The 25,454-nt window shown below is 32.9% G+C and overlaps 2 protein-coding genes across 2 annotated transcripts; both read left to right on the forward strand.

The window, feature by feature from the left end:
• Positions 1-1,741: 1,741 nt before the first annotated feature.
• Positions 1,742-7,588, forward strand: LOC124353653 (UMP-CMP kinase 2, mitochondrial-like). Its single transcript, XM_046803594.1, has 6 exons — positions 1,742-1,926; positions 2,720-2,811; positions 3,852-3,984; positions 4,909-5,107; positions 6,890-7,081; positions 7,434-7,588. Exons 1-6 carry the CDS (start codon positions 1,815-1,817, stop codon positions 7,582-7,584), a joined length of 879 nt encoding a protein of 292 aa, XP_046659550.1. The 5' UTR covers positions 1,742-1,814; the 3' UTR covers positions 7,585-7,588.
• A 2,984-nt stretch (positions 7,589-10,572) lies between these two features.
• LOC124353655 (UMP-CMP kinase 2, mitochondrial-like) lies at positions 10,573-25,444 on the forward strand. The gene is made up of 6 exons (XM_046803596.1): positions 10,573-10,987; positions 14,288-14,367; positions 18,523-18,658; positions 22,319-22,508; positions 23,832-24,023; positions 25,238-25,444. The coding sequence occupies exons 1-6, from the start codon at positions 10,771-10,773 to the stop codon at positions 25,398-25,400; spliced, it is 978 nt and encodes a 325-aa protein (XP_046659552.1). The 5' UTR covers positions 10,573-10,770; the 3' UTR covers positions 25,401-25,444.
• Positions 25,445-25,454: the final 10 nt, after the last annotated feature.

A 25,454-nucleotide genomic window follows, 5' to 3' on the forward strand; every position in this document is an offset into this window, starting at 1 on the left:
AATTAATCAGAATTAAAAACCCTTAATGTACCAAATGAAATTTATAAAAAATGTGTGTAACAGTGGAATGTCACTTCACATTCACGTGATACCAGACTGGTACACCAACAGCATAAAGTCCAGACTAGAGAATGAACCAGAGATGACACTACATAGAAGTAAGACTACAAAACACTTCTCACACACACCAGCGAAGATGGAACGCTGACGAGGAATCAGTGTCGGCATTTCCTGTTGCATCGCGGCGCGTCATGTTTTGATCCTGGTCCTCAATGTTATGTTGTGTGTACGAAACGGTACATGGTGAAAATCATAATTATGTAGAAATAGAAACAATCTCTTTGTGGATTTTCCCTCCCCACAACTCCCCAATATGAGTTACACTCAAGTAATACGATACTTAGGTCGTCTCTAGTAAATCAACGTAAACTTTGTGCGTGAAGTTATTGGTACCTATAAAACTCACACCTTGACTATTGAAGGAAGCCATAGGAAGATGTTTTTTGTTAATAAGTATAGCAAAATGACAATCAGGTATGTATCCTAATATTGTATAGGCAATTCACTTAGTTTGATGTGTACCAGTGTACTTTCTACCAATTCTACATTTCATATCTTAATTTAACGAATAGTTTACTTTTTTGGTCAAATAACACAATCTTGAAATAGCGATTGTAGCCAATTGCTTCATCAAGAATAATTCCAGCAGACCCTAGATTCAAAACAACGTCAAAAGTGTACCTCTAAATAAATGAACTGCGATGTTCATTTTTTTTAACTTTTAACTTTTAACACTCTCAACAAATAGTGTACTTTGTGTTCTTTTATTTCCTTATCGAATAAAAAGTGCAGCTTTGATAATTTATTGCCAGTCTAAGTAACTGGTTTTATATTGCTGCTTATGCTGTGTGTAATTTACTCATAGTAAGAAATTGGTGTTAGTAGCATGCAAGTCGTACCAGTCTTCGCGATATTACTCTTTGATGTCGACATCTCCTCAATTTTTTTTTGCAGAGCAGTGGCAAGTAGATATGTACTTATTCCTCGTGCTTTCCCCAAGAGCCACTTCTGGCTGGTTTATGTCTTCCAGTTGAACTAACTCTAAGAACAGCAAACAACCTTATAGATGTCCAGGAGCGGCACATCACTAACAGCAAATGTCTTGATTCTGGGGTGGTAGAGTTGATCGATAGGTCTAGTCTACTTTGCTATATAACTGTTGGAGTTGGTGGGGCTCCATAAGTGTTAAATGTTCTTGCTAGCCTAGACATAAAGACGTACCACCTCCTACCTTCTTTGATTGGAGAGGCTGATTCAGAGTTGGCTCCCCCTTCTTCCAAGGAGACATGACTGCGATTAATACCCTAAATTCTTCTCGTGGATATTGACAGGAGGCGGCCCCTACCCCTACCTTACCCATCTGGAATATCCTGTCACTCCGGAAGCAGCGCAAAAGGTCCTTTTAGGACTATGCTTCTGTCCAAGAGAACTATATAAGCTTATTGTCCTAAGAGAACAAAAAAAAAAAAAACACCTCGTGCTGGGCATTTTCTTGATGGACAGTCTTAGATTGGAATATGAGCTAACTTAAGCACTTCTTCCATTCTTAAGTATTCTCACCCATCGTCTCCGTTGCAGCTTCAAAATAATTGTTGACTGTAAACAATAATCCATTTGATTCTATTTATAGAACTCTTATCACGTCACTAATAGTCACACAGTCCATTACCACTGTTCCTACAGATAAGATCAATCATAAACACAAACAGTAGAACATAAAAACAACGCTTACAGTCCTTAACATTTTTATTAACATGATATCCTGCTTTAACTGTCGCGTTTTGCGTTATTTTAGTGTTTGTAGTTTGTTTATGATTTCTTCTACAGTTTCTAGTATGAATTCTTCCGAAGATTCTTCGGCAGCAGGTGGGATTGTTGCTCTTATATTGATTAATCATTACTACTACAATAAAAATAATTAGTACAGTTTTAAGCAGAGATTTAATAAATACTTCTTACAAGAACGGGTTTTAAATCCTCAAGGACTTAAGAGTTAGACAGTTAGATCGAAGTTACTAATTGACATCAAAAGATATTACTTTCTCATTGGTGAGATCGCATCGTTAAAGACATTACAAATAAAAAAACGAAATATGTTTCTGCAAGTATAAAAATTAATGTACATAGGCATTTACGAGATATAACGTGAAAATAAAAATGACTTTTTATTGCAATCAGCGTCTGAAATGAACTATCTTCTGCTCCATGACATTTTTTACAAAAAATAAACTTATTTAACAAGAGCAAAAGATGAAAGTAACTCTCTGACCTCTTTACAAAACACTTAAAATGTCTACGCAATTTTCCAACAATCTTTAGGTTGGGGATCCTCAAAATAAAGCTTTAAACAGATTTTGCAGTTATATAGGTAATTTTTACTTATAAGATGTTTTATCAAGATACATTACTCTTTAGTTTACCGTGCAGTGTGTTCTTGTATTCTTTTCTAGTTTCTTATATCCTTGGCTTTGAATTTACTGACTTTTCCGTAAAGTTAACCTAACTAATAAATGATTATTATGGTGAACAGATAATTTTAGTAAGTTTTTCAATGGAAACTTGTACAAACTATGAATTTTGTATTTTACTATACGAGTAGAAATTAAAACATATATCAGTATTAAATTTAAAAAAATAAACAGTAATTCATTGTTTTCAGCGGAACCGATAATTGGGGCCAATTGCAAAATGAAAAATTTGGGAATATTCTACAGTGAAAAGGAAATATTTGATATCCTGATGGACGAAAGGGTAATTATAGCTTTCGATTTTTATAAACTATATATTCTTTAGTTTTTTTTAAACTCTATTTTTTCAAGAATAGAGAGTTGCGGAAATCGTTTTATTTGATAAAAAAAAAACTTGTATAAATAAACTTGTTATAAATGAGTCAAAACGTTCTGAAACACTCTTTATAATTATATAAAGAAGCACAAATTATTTCACACCCCTATGGGTTGAATATTCTATCCTTAGACTATTCTAAGGATAGAAACCATCATCAATCGACATCAACTCGACAACTGAACACAACGTTCTGAAAACTAGTATTTGATCTATTCAAGTTCCACCCCTTGAAGCAGAAGATAAGCATATTACAAAATCAACAAACAATAAGGCTATTTTTGGGTTCCTTCTATTCATGGCTGTTAATTATTTGTTTGTTTTTGTATTACTCTTTACCATGTTTTAACAATTTAAGTTTTAATCTACAGAGTTTTAGTTCAGTGATTTTTCTCATGTTTGTACTATGTTTTTGGGGTGTGCTATCTATAAAATAAAGCTGACACTAGTTCTCGAAAAATATTATTTCAGTTTGTGCAACATACCAGTTATATCGTAACTACGGCAGTTGTAGTTAATTCTGTTATGTTTTAAATCATACGCTGACAAAAAGAAACAATATTGGCCTCTAAAAAGGGAATTAAAGTGTTCGGTGTCGTCATATTAAAATGTGATGAATTCTCTACTGAAACCTTACATCTTTATGTTCTCAAATATAAAATGGCGAACTAATGTTCGAACAGTAAATTACAATTTTACTTAAGCTATGTAAAATTTCAGGATGTTTTTGGCTGGCATTATAAATCTATCAAATTAAAGTTGAGAATATATTCACCCTAGTGTTTGAAAATGTAAATTGTGGCTTAAATTGAATCATGTTATATTGAACTAAATACAAATATTAAAAAAAGATGCACAATAGGAGTTTTACTAACTAAACACTTTCTAACAGTTCATAATATGACATGTACAATTATTTACCTATTCTGTTAAACTGTGTTGACTAGAATAGAAACCGACGCAATGTCAGTGACCTCATCAGGGTGTACAAGGAAAAGTGCTGCTCTCTAGCAGAAGAAAACACAAACACCACCAAACCTCGGAGGCCATTCATCGTCGTGGAGTCAAACCATAGACCTCGTAAGCGTAATTGGCCTATAAGTGTCTATTTTTAGAGTTCAACCTTTAATTTTAGTGGTGCCCAATTGAGTGAGATACTGAGGATTCCTTTCACCTATATTGCGCTAATTTTAGTAGCCTTAGTGTGTCTAATGACGAAAAGATGCGGGAGTTTCATCCCGACTATATTTCGATCCCTTCAGACGAACCTGACTCCAGATTTCAGGAGTCAAGTCTACAACAGCATCAGATTTCAAATGCTGAACGTAAGAGAAAGGTAAACTCAACATTCCCATTAAATCGGTTCTTCCCATCACAGCTGCTTTTCAAAATTATTTGATAGAGAGGTTTTTAACAGAAGGTAAAACGTATTGTTCAAAAATTTGACAAACTCTTTCTTGATAAATTACCCTACCAAATGTAATGCGTAAAAAAATAATTTCTTGAAAATTATCTTGCTACTGGTTAAGTGTCATTAACCTACCAAATCCAAACAGTAAACAAATGTTTCTTGATCAATTATTTTACCACTGTTTGAGTTTAATTTTCCTACCAAATCCAATAAGTAAAAAAAGGGAATTTACGAGGAATATTTCCAGGTTTCAGGTCTTGGGTATTCTTTTTTAAACTATTTTTAGGTTTCACTTACTCCCTAAAAATCGTTCAAGATTGTAATTTCTTAAGCACGTGCTTGATAAACTTTATTTTATATTCAGTGAAAACAATTTGCTCGTAGATATAAAGGATAAATTACAATCTACTGTATAAAATTATTAACGATTTTAAAATGGAATATTTCATTGCCACATAAAAAATCTGCTATATTCTATACTAGTTTTATTCCTCAATTGAAGCCGATATAGTAGTGTATTATGTCATATATGTGAATCCTTAAAAAATTACAGTGGCGATAGGAATAGTAATTAATAGTTGTTCTGTTTGCAGCCAGAAAGCTGGTTGCCAAGCAACTGGCAGATATACTCGGTGGGGAGTACATCTCTGTGCCCCCGAAATGTCTGAGAGAGTTTCTCTACACATTCGACTACAGCGGTTTATTGAGGCGAGCGTATTTCGGGCTGTCTCTCTATGCGACTGCCTACGAAGTGAAGGCTGTGTATCATAAAAAACCTGTCGTTACTTCGGGGTAAGTTACCAGTCATCACATCTACAATATGATTCCGTAAAATCTCACAGATAGGACAACTTCACATCATCAACAAGCTGTTCAATGTGATAAAGGATGCTGCAGCAACCAATGTGCTAAAACACTCTTTAGGGTCACATGTATTTTAAGGTACTGAGTTTTTATTGAATTTGGGAGATAAACCCATCAAGTGATTGAAGGGATCATGAATTTTAATTGTATGTTTGAATGTGATCCTGATATGGTGAGAGTGTACATTTTAGCTTATACTACACATGTAAATCATGTTTCCGACCCAGCAGGGATCACTTCTGGCTGGTTTATACCTTCCAGTTGAAGCTACCACTGGACACAGCAAAAACCGATGAGTCAGTTAAATCTGGGCAATCTTATGGATGTCCAGGAGCACATCACTAACCGCAAATGTTGAGATTCTGGGGTGCAAGGGTAATTCAATAGGTCTAGTGTACTGCGGGAGATGACTGTTAGAGTTGGTGGGTTTCGTTCACTAAGTGCCAGAGGTTCTTGCTAGCCTCAACAAGGGTGTGCCACCCCCTGTCTGCTTTGACTGGAGAGGCTGGTTCAGAGCTGGCCTCCCCTTCTTCCGGGAGACATGACTTTGAGAGATAAGTGCCCTAATTCCTCCTCATGGATCTCGATATGAGACTATCCCTTAACTTTACCCATCCTGAATATCCTGTCACTCCAGAAGCAGCGCTAAGATCATTTTAGGACTGAGTGCAATTTATAAGCTTCTCTTCCAAAGAGAAGAAACATATTCTCCACAATAAATAGGGATTGATTGACTGTCTTTACTTCAGGGTAAGTTACCAGTCACTAAAATAAGATTCTGTAAAAAAAGAAGCAATCATCTGTCATCTTTTCGACTCATTTGGAATAAACTTTTTGCGAGAGTAAATCGATTAAAAGCCTGTTTAATCAACAATTTACACAATGGCAGGCAAAATATTTAACACACTAACAAATGTGTGTTAAATATGATATGTGTGTTGAATGCTTGTTTATTCTGCCACACAAGAAATAAATTAGAAGTCTAGTAAATCACCGATATGAGTAATTATGATACACAAAAATGTATTTTTTGGCCCTCTCGGTAACGTCTTCCTCTCTTGGACGAGTACATCTAAAAACTACCCCTTGGAATAGAGTTAACCCTGACATGAACTCATTTAATTATTTACGGTACTTGTTTGCTGAATATTGATTTAGCTTCAAGCTTTTATAATTTAGTTTTAATATTTCTTAGCTCTCCACTAGAAACCCATGCGTGAGTATGATCAAATTTAAGAAACTATCTTTCTAATATTTATGACCGAAAGATGTCGTGGTCTTTGGTGAAAATGAATGGAAATAGTAGTTCACTGAATGAGTTAAAAAATTATTCTGTTTTTGGAACCGTTTATTTATTTATTCGGATACCTAAATTACATTACGATACAGTTTGTATTAAATTTGTTTAGTGTGGTTTATTTTACTTATAAGAAGAATATTGGTAAAATGCAAGATATCCTTTTGCGACTGCAAATTTAACATCTATACGTTGCATAAAGTGAAGATATTTGAATTTGAAGAAGTGATATAAAATGTATGAAATTCAAATAAAGATTGTATGAGGTAGAAAGATCACCTTCAATTTACTTAGTACACCACACCAGAAATTCTTGCATTAAGGCATTTTCCATTACTTTGATTTTTCCAAAACACAATCATTTACCTCTTCAAATTCCACAACTAAACTTATATTTAATTACGCAAGTTTAGGTACTGGTCTGACCAAACATCCTTTGCTATATCCAAAGAGTACGATTTGGACAAGATACCGGAAGTGGGCCACTCAATATACACCTGGCCTGAGGATCTCTTGAAGCCTGACGTCAGTTTCCTGATGAATGTTCCGCAGCGACAAGTGGATGGATACGCTACTACAATGCTTCCAGATAACTTCCAGGAGAAGTAAGTGAATGAACAAAGGGTTCCAAAAAAATATAGTTTTCCCCAAAAAAAATTTTTTATGCTAATTAATAATTAATTTAAACCGAGAAACCTCCTTCCATTAGTTGACTGTGCATTTGGCAGGAGTTTGTTGGCTAAGAATGATCTGAAGAGACCCTTCTGCAGATTAAAAGCTCAGATGATTCACTCTTTTTGAATAGTTGTCAATGTAATCATATACTTCCGTTTAAAGGAAGAATCCGTACATTACATTTTATTTTTATGTTTGCTCTTTTCAGCAAATTATGAGATATAATAATTGTCTACTCTAAATTCTCAAAGCTAAATAAACAATTATTGACGTTTTTTCCAGGAGGATTGTTGCCTTCAGAAGGATGAGAAGGCCTCGACTGAGAGAAATAAAGGATATTTTCTACTACGACACCATCCTGACCCAGATGCAAAGCAAGATGTTGAATGTGTTTATGCACCCGAGGTGGAAAAGGAAAAATGTCAGATACTGATACACTTTCGTTGTTTTTATTTCCTGTACGCTTCACTAAAATATGTATAAAGTTAAAGTTTTCATTAGGAGTTACAAATTTTGAAAAATAAGTTTAAGTTGAAGTAAACGATGAATCATCAATTCGTGTACGTTGAAGAAATATAATTAATAATAAAACATTTTCATACACAAAGAATTATAAAAAAGTGTTCCTTAAAATGGAACTATGAAATATTGAGAATAACAATTGGGCAAAGCTTAATGTATAAAATGTAAGTAGATTAAACTACATTATAAATTAAGACAAGTGTAAATTATTTAGGAAAAAACAGTATACGTGTTGGTATAAAAGAAAGTTATATCTCTAATTTACTTTTTAGGAATTTTGAACATCAAATATCTTGATTTTCTATGATGACGTAGGCTGGAAACAAATAACCCACTGCATTGTCCATTAAAGCGGGACTCAAATTTTGACTGCCGAGTTTTAACAGTACGTACGGTTCATTATAATTTACCTCTGTTAAACCTCGAGCGTATTCCCATTCTGGGCTAGGGATTTAGGGTGTCTTTTAGATTTGATTTGATCTAAATCTTTCGATCTAGATTTGACCTACATGTCTAGGCCAAAGAATGGCGCTGTGGCTGACAAGATAACACGCGGGCATCTTAAAATCTCTATTAATTTGTTTTAAATCGTTTAGTGTGTTTAAGCCACAGACAATGGAGTTGGTGTGGGTGGATGATAGATTTCAATCACTACTTGCAATGTTCATATTGAAGAAACACTAAATCCTTATCGAAGAAACAGCTGTTAGGTTCGTTGAGGACATAAATTTGATTTCGATAGTGGAAAATCTGTAGATTTGGATCGAAATAAAGTCTCTAAGAACTGCACAGCATGCTCTGTCCAGGAAAGTTACTACAGATGCCTTGCCCAATTGTAAGAGTTTGAGTAAACCCAGAGTTGCCAAGGGTGCTGGAGTATAGCCGATATCTCTGAATATTTTTACGTATATATATATATATATATATATATATATATATATATATATATATATATATATATATATATATATATATATCTAATTCTAAGTACATTAACGATATTTATGGGAATGAAGGCAAGTATCAGTAGATGAATCATCTATGTGTTTAGTATTTGGGGTTACCGCAAATAAAATACAATTATTTGCATCTAGAACATGATCTTCATGAAGGAGAGGAATGTGAAATCAAGCCACCTCTTCCAATATGACGAATAAGCGCGATTCTGGAGTAGGGAGAAGGCCCCCTTGTCCTCGGAAAACCTCAAAGTGAACACATGTACGGTTGCATCACATTTACTTTCTTCTTATGACTGTCACATTGAAAAGACTCTTCTCCCAATTTCCTTATCATCAAACTCCATTTGAATGAGATATCGTCTTTTTGGGATTGAAGAATATTTTTCGTGGACAAGTCATGTTATGAACTTTAAATATAATATAATTCCTTGATAAGTATAATATCGCTGCGGTATGTTTACCTGTGGAGGAATTGGAGTTTTTTCAAAATAATGGCTGTATCTTCCAGTTGGTTACTTCAGAAGACTGAAAATTCAAACCATACTATCAGCGAAGAAATATTCTTTACCTTAATACATAGGTACCTTTAATATTTTACACCTTATAATGTTCTTTACATCATTTGCTTACTAAAAGCGAATGCTAAACATTGATTATTACCCAATATGAGTTAATATTGTTTCAGTTTTCCGAAGCGAAGTCATTAACTGAAAATGGCTTGGAAACGCACCAGGGATCCCTCTTACTTTGCACTCACTTTTGAAACTGGCTTTGTACAACTAATTCACTTACAGCTTTTGAAATTATTTCATAATACTGTGTTTATAATGTGAATCCTCCCACAAATAGTGTACTACACAAAATGTATTAAGTACGGTAGTGTAGTCGAATGTCACCTTATCCAATTTTGCCCATTTTTTAATTTTTCACTGGTGTTATCTGTTCTGTAGCTCTAATTAAATTTCTCTTTTGCAATCAAACCTAAATATTTGTCAAATGGAATGAGAAAGTCTTGTTTGATAATAAAAGTATAACTTTTTCTATTTTGATTAAATATGCAATATCTAATATCTTTAATGTTCGAAACAGATTATGTTTCTTTATAATTTTAACCCAAATGGAAAGTTTTAACAAAGTTTGATTGTTGAAATATAATCAATCACTATTAGTCGAACTTAATTTGTTCTAAAAACTTACATTTTGTTAGAATTATACAAAGTCCAATTTTGTTCCAATTCGTACAAATATTCGAAAACCATTATGGCCGGGAATGGAGTGGACTATTTTTATCATTTTTTGTATGACACTTTTCATAGTATGGAATTTTTTTTAGTCTTGTACTGTGTATAATGTGCGTTTAGTGGTAGCTTAACCACAATGATTTCAAGACGTGAAGGAGTTTTTTCATGAAAATAAAATTCAATATATGTACTAATTAGGTATACTACAAAAATACAAAACTTACCGACTGAGAAGTTTATGATATTTTATAGATGATTTATAGAAAGAATAAAGCTAGATCTATTTAAAAAAAAAAAAAAACAAAAGTTTATAGTTTACACGTTGTTTAGCAAAATTAATATAGTATTAACAAATGTGTAGCCTACTTCACTATTCTATAAAGAGCACAAATTTGTTAAAGAAGAACCTTTTATCACCCCAAAAAAAGTAAAAATAAGATTATTTGTGCAAACACACATAAACTGTATGAGAAGTCTTGTTGAATAGGTTGGAACAAAAGTATCTCTTCCTCATCACTAAATTCCCAACTTCCCTCTTTGTTTTTCTCAAATTCCAGTGTGACGCAGACAACATGTTGAGTTTAGATCAGGGTATTGGAAACTGGCGTTGTACAAACGACACTGCAAGTAGTAAGTCAATCACACGTATTGTGTAACTATCAGGTCTTTATTGAGATGTTATCACGCATCATCTACTGAGACTATTACATGGAGTCGATTATTTACCGATAAAGCTATGAGGCTATCAATATGTTTTGTTGATAATTTTGTTATGCATTATTGCTTCCACTTCGGGCAAAAGGAAAGAACCTCCCAATCGAAGAGGTAAAACAGATAATAGAGATAAAAACAGAGTTTATACCAAGAAACCCACGAAGAAAGAAGAAACAGAAGAAGATGAAAAGAGTGATGAAGAAGACGATAAACGAGAGTGAAAAAGAAGGCGATGGAGAGAGTGATGATGAAGAAGATGAAGAAGTAGACGAAGAAGATGAAGAGGAAGAAGATGATGAAGATGGAGATGTGGAAGAAGAAGACAATGATCAAAGCGATGACGATAGTGGGGATGACGAGGGAGACAATATAACATATCTTGGCAGTGAAGAATTTAAAGGTAAGGTGATACAAAATTATAGTTTTTCTTCTAAAGAGTCAAGGTAAAAATAAAATTATTAATTTAATTTCGAATTGAGATTCACTTAACAGTATGAAAATGTTATGTGTCTCTATTTTCACCAAGGTGGTATATTTTTTATAGCTGAGAAATATGTTTTGTTTAAAATTTGTTGTTAGGACAATTTGTCATCGTTATAGGTTATAAAAAGTATAACACAACATTTCGAGGATTGAAATCTATCCTCTTCGTCAGGTGGGTTAAGGTATTAATGAAAAATATTGTTAAGTAGCCCAATAATATACTCCAAATACTCAAAGAACGGCTTTTTAAAGGAGAAGTTATTTATATTTTTAAATTTATCTGCTCAGATAACTTATCTAGCAAAATAAATCCCAGATGAGGTACAGTGAGAGATGGAAAAAACTGATAAAAATATTCTGGTTACTCAAGATTTTAAACCTGAGCAGTCACTACCATTTCAGACTTTAGCCTCTACGCTCTTGATCGTTAGCACGGTCTCTATCAAGATAAATAGACAGCTTCTGTTCTCTTCGCCTGTCCATACGAACAGAAGGGAAAACGATAACACTATTTCGGACATTTACCATCGTTACCTATGATTAATGTCTTAGGAAACCTGAAGAAAGCAACAGGTAGAAATGGTCCAAAGCAAGTATTTAAATACTCGTCATATGTTTTTTTTAATATGTGGGGGTAAAAAATAACTGAAATCCTGTTATTTTTCAAATCCTTCATTTTCAATTGTAGCTAAGCAGGAGGAATTGGCTTGTGTCAAGTTTTTAGCTAATGTAAGGATGTGTAGTCGAAGGGGTCCGAGTTCTCTTACAACAAAAAAACTCTGATACTTATTCTATTAATAATTGATAAGGAAATGCATTTTTACATTTTGTATTTTACCTCATTCTTCTAGCCACCGAACTAAGGAAATGTAAGTTAAGTCACAGACCAAAGAAAATAATTTGGTCACAAATCTTAATTATTTGGTCTGTGAATGTAAACGGGCAAATTCATTTTTAATATATGTAGGCAAAATCGTCACTTTAATATCAGTTTAACAATGAGAAACGGAAAATGGAACAATTTGTCTCAGCTTGACGACACAACGGACATTGTCAAGTTATGTTGTAAGTAGCATTTCATGTACTGTACATTACTACGTGACTATGTAGTGTATTCGCTAACATGTATGAGCTCTCTGTGCTCCATTATTATAGTTAGGCTAGCGAAATCTAGAATATATCTTATATGTAAGAATTTTCTACTTTGGTTGGGTTAAGTTTTTAAAACACGTTTCAAAATGATAAAAACTAAAACTTTCAATTAAATTCCTATAACTTCACGAGGGATTTAAGAATATATTATATGCATTTAACGTAGTTTTCTTAGGCATTAAGCGTTTTAGTAGCCATCTTGAAGTCAGACTCAAGGAAAAAGCAGCTAAAGTTAAGGATACGAAATTGTTACAACACGTTTATATAAATTAGGGCGGGAATAGAATTGAATATGAGCAGACGTAATTCGTTAAAATATTTAAATAAGTAATAAATAAATACGTACAGTAATCATCTTCAACAGTTTTTTTGTTGGTTTCGAGAAGACTAAATATTGACCCTATTGTTTTTCTAGTCAGCAAAGGTATCTTGAGAACGTTTTGAATATGAACAGAAAAATCACCAAACCAAAGAACGAGTGTATCACTGCCAAGCATAGAAATGTTTAATCGTAGTTGTTTGTAAACGTTTGCTTTACTAATATCACTTATGAGATTGTAAAAATCCTTCTCATTAAGTAACTTGGAAAATTTATAACACAAACATATTGAGTTAGGTTGTGATTATATATTAACATGTAACACGTTCAATTATATAAAGGAATCACATTAACTTATAACTATTCACTAATGTTTCATTAAAGATGTCTGACTGACTCTGTTAAATTATATATAGGTTATTCTAAACTCTTCATGGGCTTGACGTAATATTACGTTCATATAGATTGTAAAAGTGTGCTACTGACGTAATATAACGTTCATATAGATTGTAAAAGTGTGCTACTGACGTAATATAACGTTCATATAGATTGTAAAAGTGTGCTACGGACGTAATATTACGTTCACATAGATTGTAAAAGTGTGCTACTGACGTAATATAACGTTCATATAGATTGTAAAAGTGTGCTACTGACGTAATATAACGTTCATATAGATTGTAAAAGTGTGCTACTGACGTAATATAACGTTCATATAGATTGTAAAGCGACATTGTATATACTGGACGTCAATTCTTCTTATATACGTTCACATTATAGATTGTAAAAGTGTGCTACTGACGTAATATAACGTTCATATAGATTGTAAAAGTGTGCTACTGACGTCACACTTATAGATTGTAAAAGTGTGCTACTGACGTAATGTTACGTTCATGTAGATTGTAAAAGTGTGCTACTGACGTAATTTTACGTTCATGTAGATTGTAAAAGTGTGCTACTGACGTAATATTACGTTCATATAGATTGCGTAAAAGTGTGCTACTGACGTAATATAACGCATCAACGTGTCATGTCACCCGTCCTGGAGTATTTTTTGGTGTTATTTCTAGAGTTTATTGTACCGTTGAAATATCCGTCGCACAAATAAACGGTTGGCTTTGTTTGTGTAAAGATGACACGGACACGGATAGTGAAAATTACCCAGTAGAAAATATATGAAAAAAACAAAAACAATTTGGAGAGACAGTAAAAATAACTTATTTGATTAATATAACTTAACCTTAAAAATGTGTCGTTAAAACAAATTACAAGTAAAACCATTGCCAGCAAAACAACATAATTTTAGGTATCAAACAGCCGTTAAAGGTTTAAGCACTAAATATGCCTGTTATAATGGAATTTTCAAACTGTAACTATGTTACACTGTCAGGTTTTGTTAGTAACGACAAGGTACTTGACCTTGGTTACAAGTAAATTTCAGAATAATAAAACTGAATAATAACTTAAAAGAAATAAATTATGTCGCCACAACAAACTGCGGATGAACAAAAAAAGTTCATTATGTATTTCTTGTTTTAGTAAGTACTTTTCTTTTTATTTTATTTCACAATAGCTTGCATTTCATCTTTATAAATAAAGTAATGACTACTCAACTTAAAAATACTTATTTGCAACTTAGTGGGACCGGTTTCGATTTAAATTAAATTATCTTGAGCCACTTTGGAATTTCCGTATTTATATATTTAATGAAATGTTTGTTCTGTGGTAAGTATATATTCTTTTTCATAGGTGAATTGAGGGAACAACTGGAAGAAAAGGGCATTTATTACGATGTACAAAGAATAAAGAAGTTCTTCAAAGGTCCTGATGTAAGTATGTTGAAATTCATACAAATACTTGTAGGTAAAATAATAACCAAACAGTAAAGTTTCAATCTTTCTAGTGAAAATATAATTGAATAATTAGGAATAACGAGTTTTTATACGTAAAGATGTTAAACTTCTCGAAACATTTCATAGGCAATTAAATTTTATTAGTTCGAGTTCTTTTAGTATTGCAATGCAGGGCTGACACAAGATCGTAAAGCAAAGCAGATAAGATTTTATACCTTCGCCACTTGATTAGGTACTTAAAGGAGTGCAATGATTGTCTAGATCCAAGGTTCAGTATTGATTATTTATCAAATCAAAACATCAGATTTCAACAAATTAAAATAAATAAGTTGATGTTGGGTGCCCAGCACCATATAAATAATTTGCTCAAGAAATATAAGCCCAAATAGACATAGGACGCTCTTAGCGATGATGGATTCTAACTTTGCTAAAGTTGTTAGTAATGGGAAAGGGAAAGGGGTATTGAGAATTAATTATTTAAAATAAGCAAAATAATTTAAAAAAACATTTGGAATCACTATTTCAACGAGTCATTCAATAATGCAAATATGACTGATTTAACTGGAAAAAAGTTTTTATGTAATAAGACAAATTATAATGATCTTAGACACGAAACAGCTTAATGAGTCTTTTTTACCACTAGCATCTTACATTATACCATAGCATTATAAACCAGAGTAGTTTTTACTTCTACAGTTTTAAATGAAACTGAAGAATATTTATTATTGACTGTGTCATATACCTTTAGATACGTTTATGGACTTAAAATCGCACTTAAAAATGAAATAATCATATACTGATTTTTCCATTCTTTGATTTAACAAATATAAACAAAAGATTAACTACGAAAATAACTGACCACATTTACTAGCATTTGTGGCCATTATAAAATTTATATAATAAAGCAGGTTAACAACTAAATATTTAAATTAATAAAAACAGATTATAAGTAAAATAAATTAATCCAGTATATGTTAAACTTGTCAAAAAGTTCATGAGCAATTAAATTTTATTAGTTCGAGGTCTTTTAGTATAGCAATACAGGGCTGACACAAGATCGTAAAGTAAAGCAGATAAGATTTAGACCTTCGCCACTGTAATAGGTACTTAAAGGGTGTTTATTTTTCTTCTATGCATTGAAAGATAAATACTGTCTGTGGTATTTGTATTACTTACATCACAGCAGCTTAAAGACTAAAATTTGGATTTTAGCACTGTTTGTCTTAGAATTCCTGATTTAATATATACATAGCTTACTTGCACAACTAATTTCATATTATGAATAAAAATTAAAACGTAATCATAAAAAGAGTTTGAAAAATAATGAAAAAACACTGTTACCAAGTGTACAGTATTTAAACTAAGGAGATATTTATAAAATTTACATTTTATTATGTGGATAGCCAATTGGATTTTAATTTAAAAGAAAACTTATTTAGGCTTCTACAGCCTTTTACGATGTGTGGCAATTGAATAAAATATTTAGGTTCATTGTATTGGAAGGAATGTTTAAAAATACTTTTGGAAGCTTTTGGGAGTTTAACCGTTTTTTTTTTTAAAAACTATTGAAATGGCGGAGCTTAGAAAACCTGTAGAAACCATATTTGTGTCAAAAATTGGGATCACAAATATTTCAATGTTCTATAGACATATTAGGTAGCTTAAAACATTTTCCCCACATTTTTTTTAATACTGATAACAGATTTTTAAGATGACACCTGTTCAAAGATTCATAAAAGTATCGCAGCTATGAAGTATCGCAGATCAAAACTGAACGTTTCTTAAATTTGTCAGTAATTTTCAATAATTTGGTTTTATCTGATTTGTACTATTTCAATGGGTAGTTATATGAAGTTTGAGAAACTTTTAAACATTAACTCTATTATAGTTATATTGGTGAATTCGATAAAAACCGGTAAAGTAGTTCTTAAATTAATCAAACGAAAAATGTTTCGGTAGCATTTCCCCTGTAACATACGTGTATATTGTAAATACGAGTACCTATGTTTTATGTTCAAATAGTTTTTCAATAATTTAGGATAAAAAACTTTATTATTTATGTTTCCGTTGAAAAACAGGTTTATGTATTATTATAATTCTGCTCTACCTCTTTTACATTTGAAATATAGTACAGTATTTTTATTGGCTGCAGTATAATAAGTGGCCACCAACACAATCGAATCGTAATTATCGATTAGAAAAGTAACGAAACTATCTAATACAATATTTAACCTATATTATTCATAATTAATCACTGCCAACTGTTGTTATTTTGTTATTTCATTTATACGAACTGAGTAGGCTAGTGTCACCGATAACAACAATGGCGGTAAACATGCAATTATTGTCTCAAAATCTATTTTTAAACATTAAACAATGTTTTAAACGGTTAAAAGACCTTTCTCCTTTAAATCCAAAGTGCCCAGTTTGTAGTGAGGAGATGACAACTAGAATCAAAAGGTAGAAATCAAATAGTGTATCACAGCAAGAAAAGTCAGGACGAACACGATGTTAAAAAAAGCATTTAAGAAGACTTTTTGAAACATTCTAAAATTTGGTATTATGAATACATTGAAAATCATGTACTACTTTAGTTTGAATCAAACAAACTATAACACTCTTTAATTATTGACTTTAGTTTTGACGGCATTATTACCTGCATAAATACCTTTTCAGATTGGCTATCAGGTTTGTTTTGTTTGGTTGGATGAAAATTTGAAAAACAGAATTGTTAGGTGGTGAAGGAGTTGTAGAAATTGATGAAGCAAAGATCAGAAAGAGAAATGTGACCGTGGAATATTAGAAGGGGTACATGGGTAATATGCATGAGGAAATAAACATAATATAATATATACATTCCAAAAAGGGAAAGAAGAGGTGGTATATACCGTTCGGAGATTTGCCTAGGAAACAAACAAAATACCGATTCACTTATCCGATTATTGTGAAATATGTAAAACCAGGAACAACGATCGATACAGATTTATGGAAAACCTATTTTAGCCTAAAAACAAAAGGTTCTGGCCATTTTACTGTAAACCACAGTACAAACTTCGTCGATACACTACTTCTGCAAACACCCAAACAATAGAATCTAACTGGAGAGCTACAGAGAAATCTTTAAAACTAGTCCCAGGAGTGACTGACTGCATTGCCGATCATCTTGCAGAAAATATGCATCGAAGAGAAGAATCGTATCGAAGATAGGTGGTAATCCATTTGAGTATTTTGTCTAAATGCTGCCAGACATGTTTATCCTGGCGGTCAGATTCCGTTATATGGCCCCAACGCTTGAACTTTTTTCAATGAACTTAGAACGTTATAAAACGATGTAGTTGAGTAACAGAACTAACATTATGCCCCAAAACGCTAATTTTTCATTTAAGGATGATTATAATGAATTACAATTGGTTACTAGCAAAGAAAAAAGGGTATTTACGTATTATATCGACCACACCCCTACATTTCTCCAAACACAAAAATTCAACAAAAACAAACATTACCAAACAAAAACTAAACTATTCATTGAAAAAAAATACACAAAACTTGTTTTTATTCTTCATCACACTCCGCCACCCAAAATGCGAGTGCCTCCGGCTATAAGCGCGGGCTTTGGCAGCACGGCTGGTGCTGCCCCGCGCTGATGTCAACGAAAGAAAAACATCCCTCGAGATAGTACCTATCAGTAAAATAATCAAATTTTAGAGGGGCTGATCAGAAATATAAATTGAATTGTAATCGAAAGGCAATTATGGACCGTGCAAAAAACTTAAATAATCATGTGATGCCGCGCGGCCTGCCGTAATCGGGATTCTTGAGAAAGATAAGATAACAGCGACAACAATACCGATCGCAATACCTGGAAATGCTTGTTGATTGATGGAATGTTAGTTCTGCTACTCAACTACATAGTTTTATAACGTTCTAAGTTCAATGAAAAAAGTTTAAACGTTGGGGGCATATAACGGAATCTGACCACCCTGGCTAAATACAATTTATTTATTATCTATAATCTGAAACAAATACATTTCTTTGACATATAAAATAATCATGATGTGAGTTTAGTGGTGGGCGCTTATTATACTTCAGCCTTTTCGCTCTTTCAATGACTTATTGTGACCTTTTTTCCAGTACCTGAGGGATCCAGAGGTGATAGACCTGCTGAAGAAGTACAACAACTCGGAGGTCCAGCTACGGGAGAAGATAGCAGCAAACCCTGGCAAGCAAATGATGCCCTTCTACGTGGTGGAAGGAGTTAATCCTGCCAGTAAGATGAATCTCTATCTCAGTATCTCTTAATTTGGAAGGCAGTAAATTAATTAAAAAAGTCAATTTGAAAAAGTGGATTAAAGACTCTAAAAAAGCGATATTACGAGGGGTTGTTTGATAAATGTTCAAATAACCCACGTCCAGCAGTGGAATATAATTAACTAATTGAGTGGTATAGTCCCAGCGATGAAATCTGTTGACAAAACATTAACACTAGAGATAGGCAATGAATTGACAAGTAATCAGCAACAAATTGTTGATGAATTAACAGATTTTTTTATTAGTGGACCTACTGATTTAGCTGCCTCACTTGAGTAACCAAATGAGCACCAAAGACTTGATCATCAGAGGTTGTACAGGACTTACTCGCCTCCTCATTCCATTTTTTTGGCTTCCTGTAGCAGAAAATGAATTAGTAAAATTGATAAACTCGATATCAGGAAATAAGGCACCTGGTGCTGATTCTATCACTAGTTTTATAGTAAAAAATATCTCATCACATTATAGTTCCAGTTCTAAAACATATTTATAATAAGAGTTTGAGTGAGGGGGTGTTTCCTGAAAAACTAAAAATTGCCAAAATTGTGCCTGTGTTTAAGAAAGGACAAAGTACGTCCGTGGAAAACTATAGGCCAATATCAATACTTTCTGTTTTCTCAAAATTATTACAAAAAATCCTTAAATCAAGACTTATGCCATTTTTAGACCATTATAACTTTATAGCTTCAACACAATTTGGTTTTAGAGAGGGAATGAAACACGGAAATGGCTCTACAACATTTTTATATCACAAATTCAATTAAATTTGAATAAATCCAAAAAGTTCCAAAGCATCAGGTTTGTTTTTGGATATCAGCAAGGCCTTTGACACAGTCAACCATGAGCTGTTACTAAAAAAGCTGGATAGGGCGGGAGTGCGTGGTGCAGCTCATGAGTGGTTCAGATCATTACCTCCGTGAGCGGAAACAGGTTTGTTTGTATTGGTGGCTATGAAAGCTCGACTAGCACAATTATGTGCGGCGTGCTGCAAGGATCTATTTTGGGACCCATATTATTTTTAATTTTTATTAATGATCTTTATAGAGGCCCCATTTATGGTACACTAACTGGGTTCGCTGATGATACAGCTTTATCTTATTAGTGCCCCAACTGAACGACTTTTTGTGGAATTATATACAACAAGATCTATACTATCTTCGATTATGGTTTAGTAACAATGCACTTGCATTAAATGCTCAGAAATCACTATATATAAATTTTTCATTAACTCAAACTTTCAATTATGATGAACCTTTGAAGTACCATAATTTGAGTTTGTCAACAGAATCAATGTGATTGTGTTACCCTTACTCAGGGCAACACTGAGAAGTACTTGGGACTCCACATTGATGAAAACCTTCTTTGGAGAGTACATATAAAAACAATTAGAACATATTTACTTGTATTTCTTAGAAAATTTTATTTTATTAGACAAACTTTGTCATGACGTTGTATTAATAAAAATGTATTATGCATTTATTCATTCTAAATTAAAACTATGGTCTGTCATGCTTGGGCAGTACATTTAAATCACATTTAAAGAAAATTTACAAGTATTAAAAAATCATTTATTAGAATTATTTTTCGGAAAAATAGACGTTAACATGCTTTTCCATTGTTTTTTAAGCTAAAATACTTTCACTGCGGCATCTATATGTTTTTTAAAGTGCTATGGTTATTTTTTCAAAATTAGTGGTAATCCAGGAGTCACTGTTGATCTGCAAACAACATATGGAGGATATATTACCCAGGCAGATCGGCATGATCAGGCCACCGAGAGTAAATAGCTCTTTGCTACAGAAGTCTTTTATATACCTCGGACCCAAATTTTATCATAGTTTACCTGTTTTTACATTAAAAATTCACCCACAATGAAAACCTTAAAAATCCGTGTCAACGATTGGCTCTTGAATCTACAAGAATCTAGTGTTTGTTATTTATACAAATCAATTGGAACAATTGTTTGCTGCATTAAACTAGTTAACTAGTTACTAACTACATTTTTCTTAAACAATAATATTAATAACCAAACAGGTAAGATAATATGTCCCCCTAAAGAATAAGTAAAAAATCTATTTAAAAAATAAAGTTATAAACAAATTTACTTTTGCGCTAAATTATTTTTTGCCTCAAAAGTAGTTGCAACAAGAGAGATACGATCGAATAGATACGGTAATGATATTACACGTGATAGGCATATGTTTTCATATTGGATGTGTGAATATGTGTTTGTGTGTGTGTGTGTGTGTGTGTGTGGTGTGCGTGCGTGTTTGTCTAGGTTAACAGGAGACAACAGTAAAATTCCGAATTGAAAATATAAAATACTGGTGACTCCCACGCAAAAACAGAAGAATTTATCTTCTCTTGCGTGTGTACTTATTCTCTCAGCAGTTCTGCATCAGCTTATATTTATGTTTTGTTTATTGATTCCTATAATTTATAACATTTGTTTTCAATAATAGAAAAGCACATCCTAATTAGTTAACACGTTTTTGATCAAACACTAGGTATAAAAGTATAATATGGTTGATGTTTTGTTACAATTAATTGATTGTGAACAAACGTTTCGTTTCGTTTCAGTATTAAAAATGCCTCCTCGATACCAACTTTTTAAAAATTATTTAAATTTTCACCTATGTTTCCGGGTTAGTAAATGTGGCCCAAAGAACCTAAATGGCTCACTATATATTAAATCCGAAACAAGTGAGACTTAGTTTGCTGTTGGAACTTATATCTTTTTTTCACAATCGTATAGAGCAGAATTAAAATTTACGTTTCAGTTAATCTTGCCCTACAGCTTTTGATTAAGAAATGTGACGCAGAAGCGAATTATAGTTTTTATGATGAGACAAAAATGGGTACACCCCTTTTCCTTTTCTTTATTTCTCTATTCTTTTCCGAGCTCATTCTAACTTCATATATGCGGAAATAAATATAAACAATTAGCGTTTTTGATCTTTAGAAAGCATATCCAGTTCAAAAATTCGGATAAAAATGTCAAAAATAACGAAATATAATTTTGGCCTTAAATATTCTAGAGAATTGTCTTCAGTCAAGAGGTGTCAAACCGAAACGAGATATTTAGTTTACATATATTAACTGAATGTTGCTCTTTTCCACATCGATGACAAAATATCTCAAGATTAAAATTGAATTAGCCAATTTTTAAAAAGATAATAGGATTTCGGACATTTGTCCATCTTTATATGCTACAAAAGGTAAAAACAAAGTTTCAAGGACTGGAATATAATCTCTTCGTCAGGTGGGTGAGGTATTAATACGAACAAAAATAAAGAACAGGAAGAAGAAAAGAAGGGAGAGAAAAGAGTTCAAACGTACCAAAAAGCTGCTTGGAGTCCAGTCCAGGCATTGTCACTGTACATAATTTAATTCCCGAGCACAAGAATCGTAATCACACAATAACGATGGCCTTCCATCGTAAATAACAAATTTTAACAAAGGAGCAATTTTTTGACGCTGTACGGGCCAAAAAACGAAAATAAATAAATTCCACACTACAATACTTTTAATTACTTGTTGTTAAGAACTATACTAAGAGAAAGTTAAACATTCGATTAGTTTTGAATTAGGAATACGCTAATCTATGAATCAATTCCAGCAAGGAAGAAGGTGGCTCAGATCTTGGCTCATCGAGTGAAGGGTCTCTACATCGTCAACCAGCCGAGGATCAGCTTGGGGCCTGTACAGAAGGACGAAGAGGCCAAGAAAGCGTACTACGCCTTGAGCAAATACATGATCGCCAACAAGGTGCAGCTGTCTCTCTTCAACAAACCAATTGTCACAGAAAGGTCAGTAATGTTTTACGTCGAGCGTGGCTGCTGCTTGGATGGGTGACTGCTGAGCGATCCTGTCCTTGCAAGCGGCCCGCCTGCCTGGCTATTGGTGGTGGTTCGGAAGTCACTTTTAAGCCGTTGGCCCCCAGGTTAAGTGTTAGAGAGGGCTTCTTAGCCCTAACTTCGCCTGGCTAAACAAGACATTCTTTGATTTATTTTTATTACAACAAACGGATATACCATTTTACATAATAACGTATATTAAATTTTTCAATCAAAAAGGCGCAACAAGATTTTAGGAACAAAACAAACCAAGGCAATAGTTCTTACTTAATCGTAGAAAGGAATGTATAATATGCAACATTATGCCAAATACAAGCGAAAGTATTAAAAGGACTCTTAGGTGCAATATTAGAAAACCAAAAGTCATCACAGGCGTTTAAGTAATTTTTGAAATTAACAATAATAATAAAGTTTATCAATAAAAATATGTAAAACTAATTAGATTTGAAACATGTAACTAATAAGTGCAAATATATACAATTATTATTGTTATTGAAATATTAAAATCGTCGTATAAGTTTAAGGTCCATTAATTATACTAAACAAAAGATACTTTTTTCAAATAATCTCCTTTAACGTATTTAGTGCTAACGATTTATGATTTAGTAGTTGAAGTCCTTTCCAACTATTGAAAGTCAGGGCAAATAAGAAACTGGATAATAAACCTGTTAATACTAAAAGATCAACTCATAACATTCATAATATCCTTACAGCATGCTTAAGTACTAATTACAATTAATGTTTTGAAACTTGTAAAATAAATAGATAACATTTTAAAAGTGGAGTCAGTTTGAAGCACTTAACAAATGCAAAGGTTTCAAAATGCTTATTGTTGTATTAAATGTAAGAAGCGTTCGTAATAATTATTTGAATATTATGCATACATTTTTAAACTGACAAAAAATATAAATTACGTATTCATGTAAAATTAGGATACTGCGGAAACGTATTTTAAGTATAAATAAACTAATGCGGAAATTAGTACTTAAAATAAACAATAGTTAATTAATGATCTAGTCTGAAAACCAATAAAGATACTCTGCAGTATCTCTCTAAAGTTTCAACCTTCATTTTTAAGGATGTAGAACTCAGGTAAGTAACTGCAGAGAAATAAAGTACGTATTAAAAACAAGCTTTTTATATCGTAGGTAAGACATTTAAAATAAGTGGGGAACATTAAAACCCTATTCATCCTGAGTATAACCTCTTCTTCTCGCGTTGATATTTTCAGTATTGTTCGAAATTGTTCAACATTTCTCGAAACTTTGGTTGCAGCTACTGGACAGAACATGCTGCTTACATAATGGGAAAGGTTTGGGAGAAAGCGGAAAAGCTTCCAAAGCCAGGAGCAGAAGTTTATCGTTTCCCCGAGGATCTGTTGGTGCCAAATATCACCTTTGCCATTTTCAACACTCCACCTCCGAGGATGGGGAAGAAGCCCTCCAGTACATATCTCTTCGAGCAGAGGTATTGCCGCTTCTATTCCAGTTTCATAGCTGCTACAGTTGTTATACATTCTACAATCTTTGACATGAATTTTCCAAAAGTGTGTTAAAAATATTCATATGAAAAACAAATAAATTATAGTTATTACATATTCGACACAATAACAGTTAAAGCCAAATCTGTATGAGCGGTTGAAAAAAATAACAACTGAATAACAATCTTTCATCATTATGCCTTCGACTTTGAGTTTCAAACAAAATCTGTAATAAAGAGGCTGCTGCTACTGTTCTCTGTTTAGCATTAATGGACAACTGAATACACATTTATCTGGTTAGCGTACTGCTTAAGAGTGTAAGCCCACCAAAAATATACAATATTAAATCTTAATTTAGCTCAAATTGTAGTTGAAACTATATTGATGGCCATAACAATTTTTAAATTTGTAGGCAATTCACAAAGTAAATTTAATTTATGTTAAAAAGTTATAATAGTTTTTTTTAATATACAAAATGTTTAACCTATGTAAATAGTTTTTTGAAATGACCAAAAGATTTTTAAAATCCTCATTACAATTTTTATATAATTTTTACAATAATGTATAGCCTTTTAAGAGGTTTAAGGAGAGCAATAATAAAATCTTCATGGAAATTCTCATTTAAAAGGTAGCTGATGTATTACCTTGTCCATAAACTAAATTAAATCCCCTCTCCCCTAAAAATGAAGACAATCCAAACACAGACATCTCACTGAGGTTAGTAGCTAAGAACAGTCAACAGATTTCGCTAGTGATACACTTCGTCCCACCAATGGTAGTTCTTCCGTCTGCCGCTGAATGGAGCTGTGAAAAGTGTTTCAGGGAAACTTCTTGTTCTTTCTGTAATAGAAAGCGAGCTACGCTATCGACTAACCTTATAAGAAAGTCTGTAACGCATAAATTCACAGAACACTGCTCACAGCGCGACCCAACGGTAAACCTAGGAACCTTTGGCAGGACAGAGCATCACTAGCGAACTCTGTTGACTGTCCTAGTTACTAACCTTAGTGAGACGTCTGGGGTTGCATTATCTTTGCCACTAACAGAGAAGAAACAGCATCCATATTTATAATCACATAATTCAATGTATGAGTTTTATCCTAACTTTTGGAACTCTTTATATTATATAACCTTTGAAATATGCAATAAACATACATAAGTATTATTGTACTAAATTTACTTAAACAGATATCTTTTGCAGGATGTTGCTGGTGTACAAGAGATTTACTGGAGTGAATATTCACATAATAAGATTTCCCGAGTCTCCAAAGCAAATAGCAGACAAGATAGACCGGTTCATGTACAACCGTGGTCAAAACTACTCCTCAGCCTCCAAGCATTTTGAAATAACTGTGCTAGATTAATGATATCAATAAATATTTCGTCTATCGTTATAACGCCGTGAAAACCCATTGTCT

This window comes from Homalodisca vitripennis, chromosome 2 (genome assembly GCF_021130785.1).
Source record: "Homalodisca vitripennis isolate AUS2020 chromosome 2, UT_GWSS_2.1, whole genome shotgun sequence".
NCBI lineage: Eukaryota > Metazoa > Arthropoda > Insecta > Hemiptera > Cicadellidae > Homalodisca > Homalodisca vitripennis.

Excerpts from the sequence above, each read along its gene's own strand:
- LOC124353655 (XM_046803596.1), top strand. The coding sequence starts at position 10,771 with ATGAAAAGAGTGATGAAGAAGACGATAAACGAGAGTGAAAAAGAAGGC. Across the intron at positions 14,368-18,522 it reads AGTTCTTCAAAGGTCCTGAT|TACCTGAGGGATCCAGAGGT; the intron begins GTAAGTATGTTG and ends CCTTTTTTCCAG. Across the intron at positions 24,024-25,237 it reads ACATATCTCTTCGAGCAGAG|GATGTTGCTGGTGTACAAGA; the intron begins GTATTGCCGCTT and ends TATCTTTTGCAG.
- LOC124353653 (XM_046803594.1), top strand. The coding sequence starts at position 1,815 with ATGATATCCTGCTTTAACTGTCGCGTTTTGCGTTATTTTAGTGTTTGT. Across the intron at positions 3,985-4,908 it reads GGAGTCAAACCATAGACCTC|CCAGAAAGCTGGTTGCCAAG; the intron begins GTAAGCGTAATT and ends TTCTGTTTGCAG. Across the intron at positions 5,108-6,889 it reads AAACCTGTCGTTACTTCGGG|GTACTGGTCTGACCAAACAT; the intron begins GTAAGTTACCAG and ends ACGCAAGTTTAG.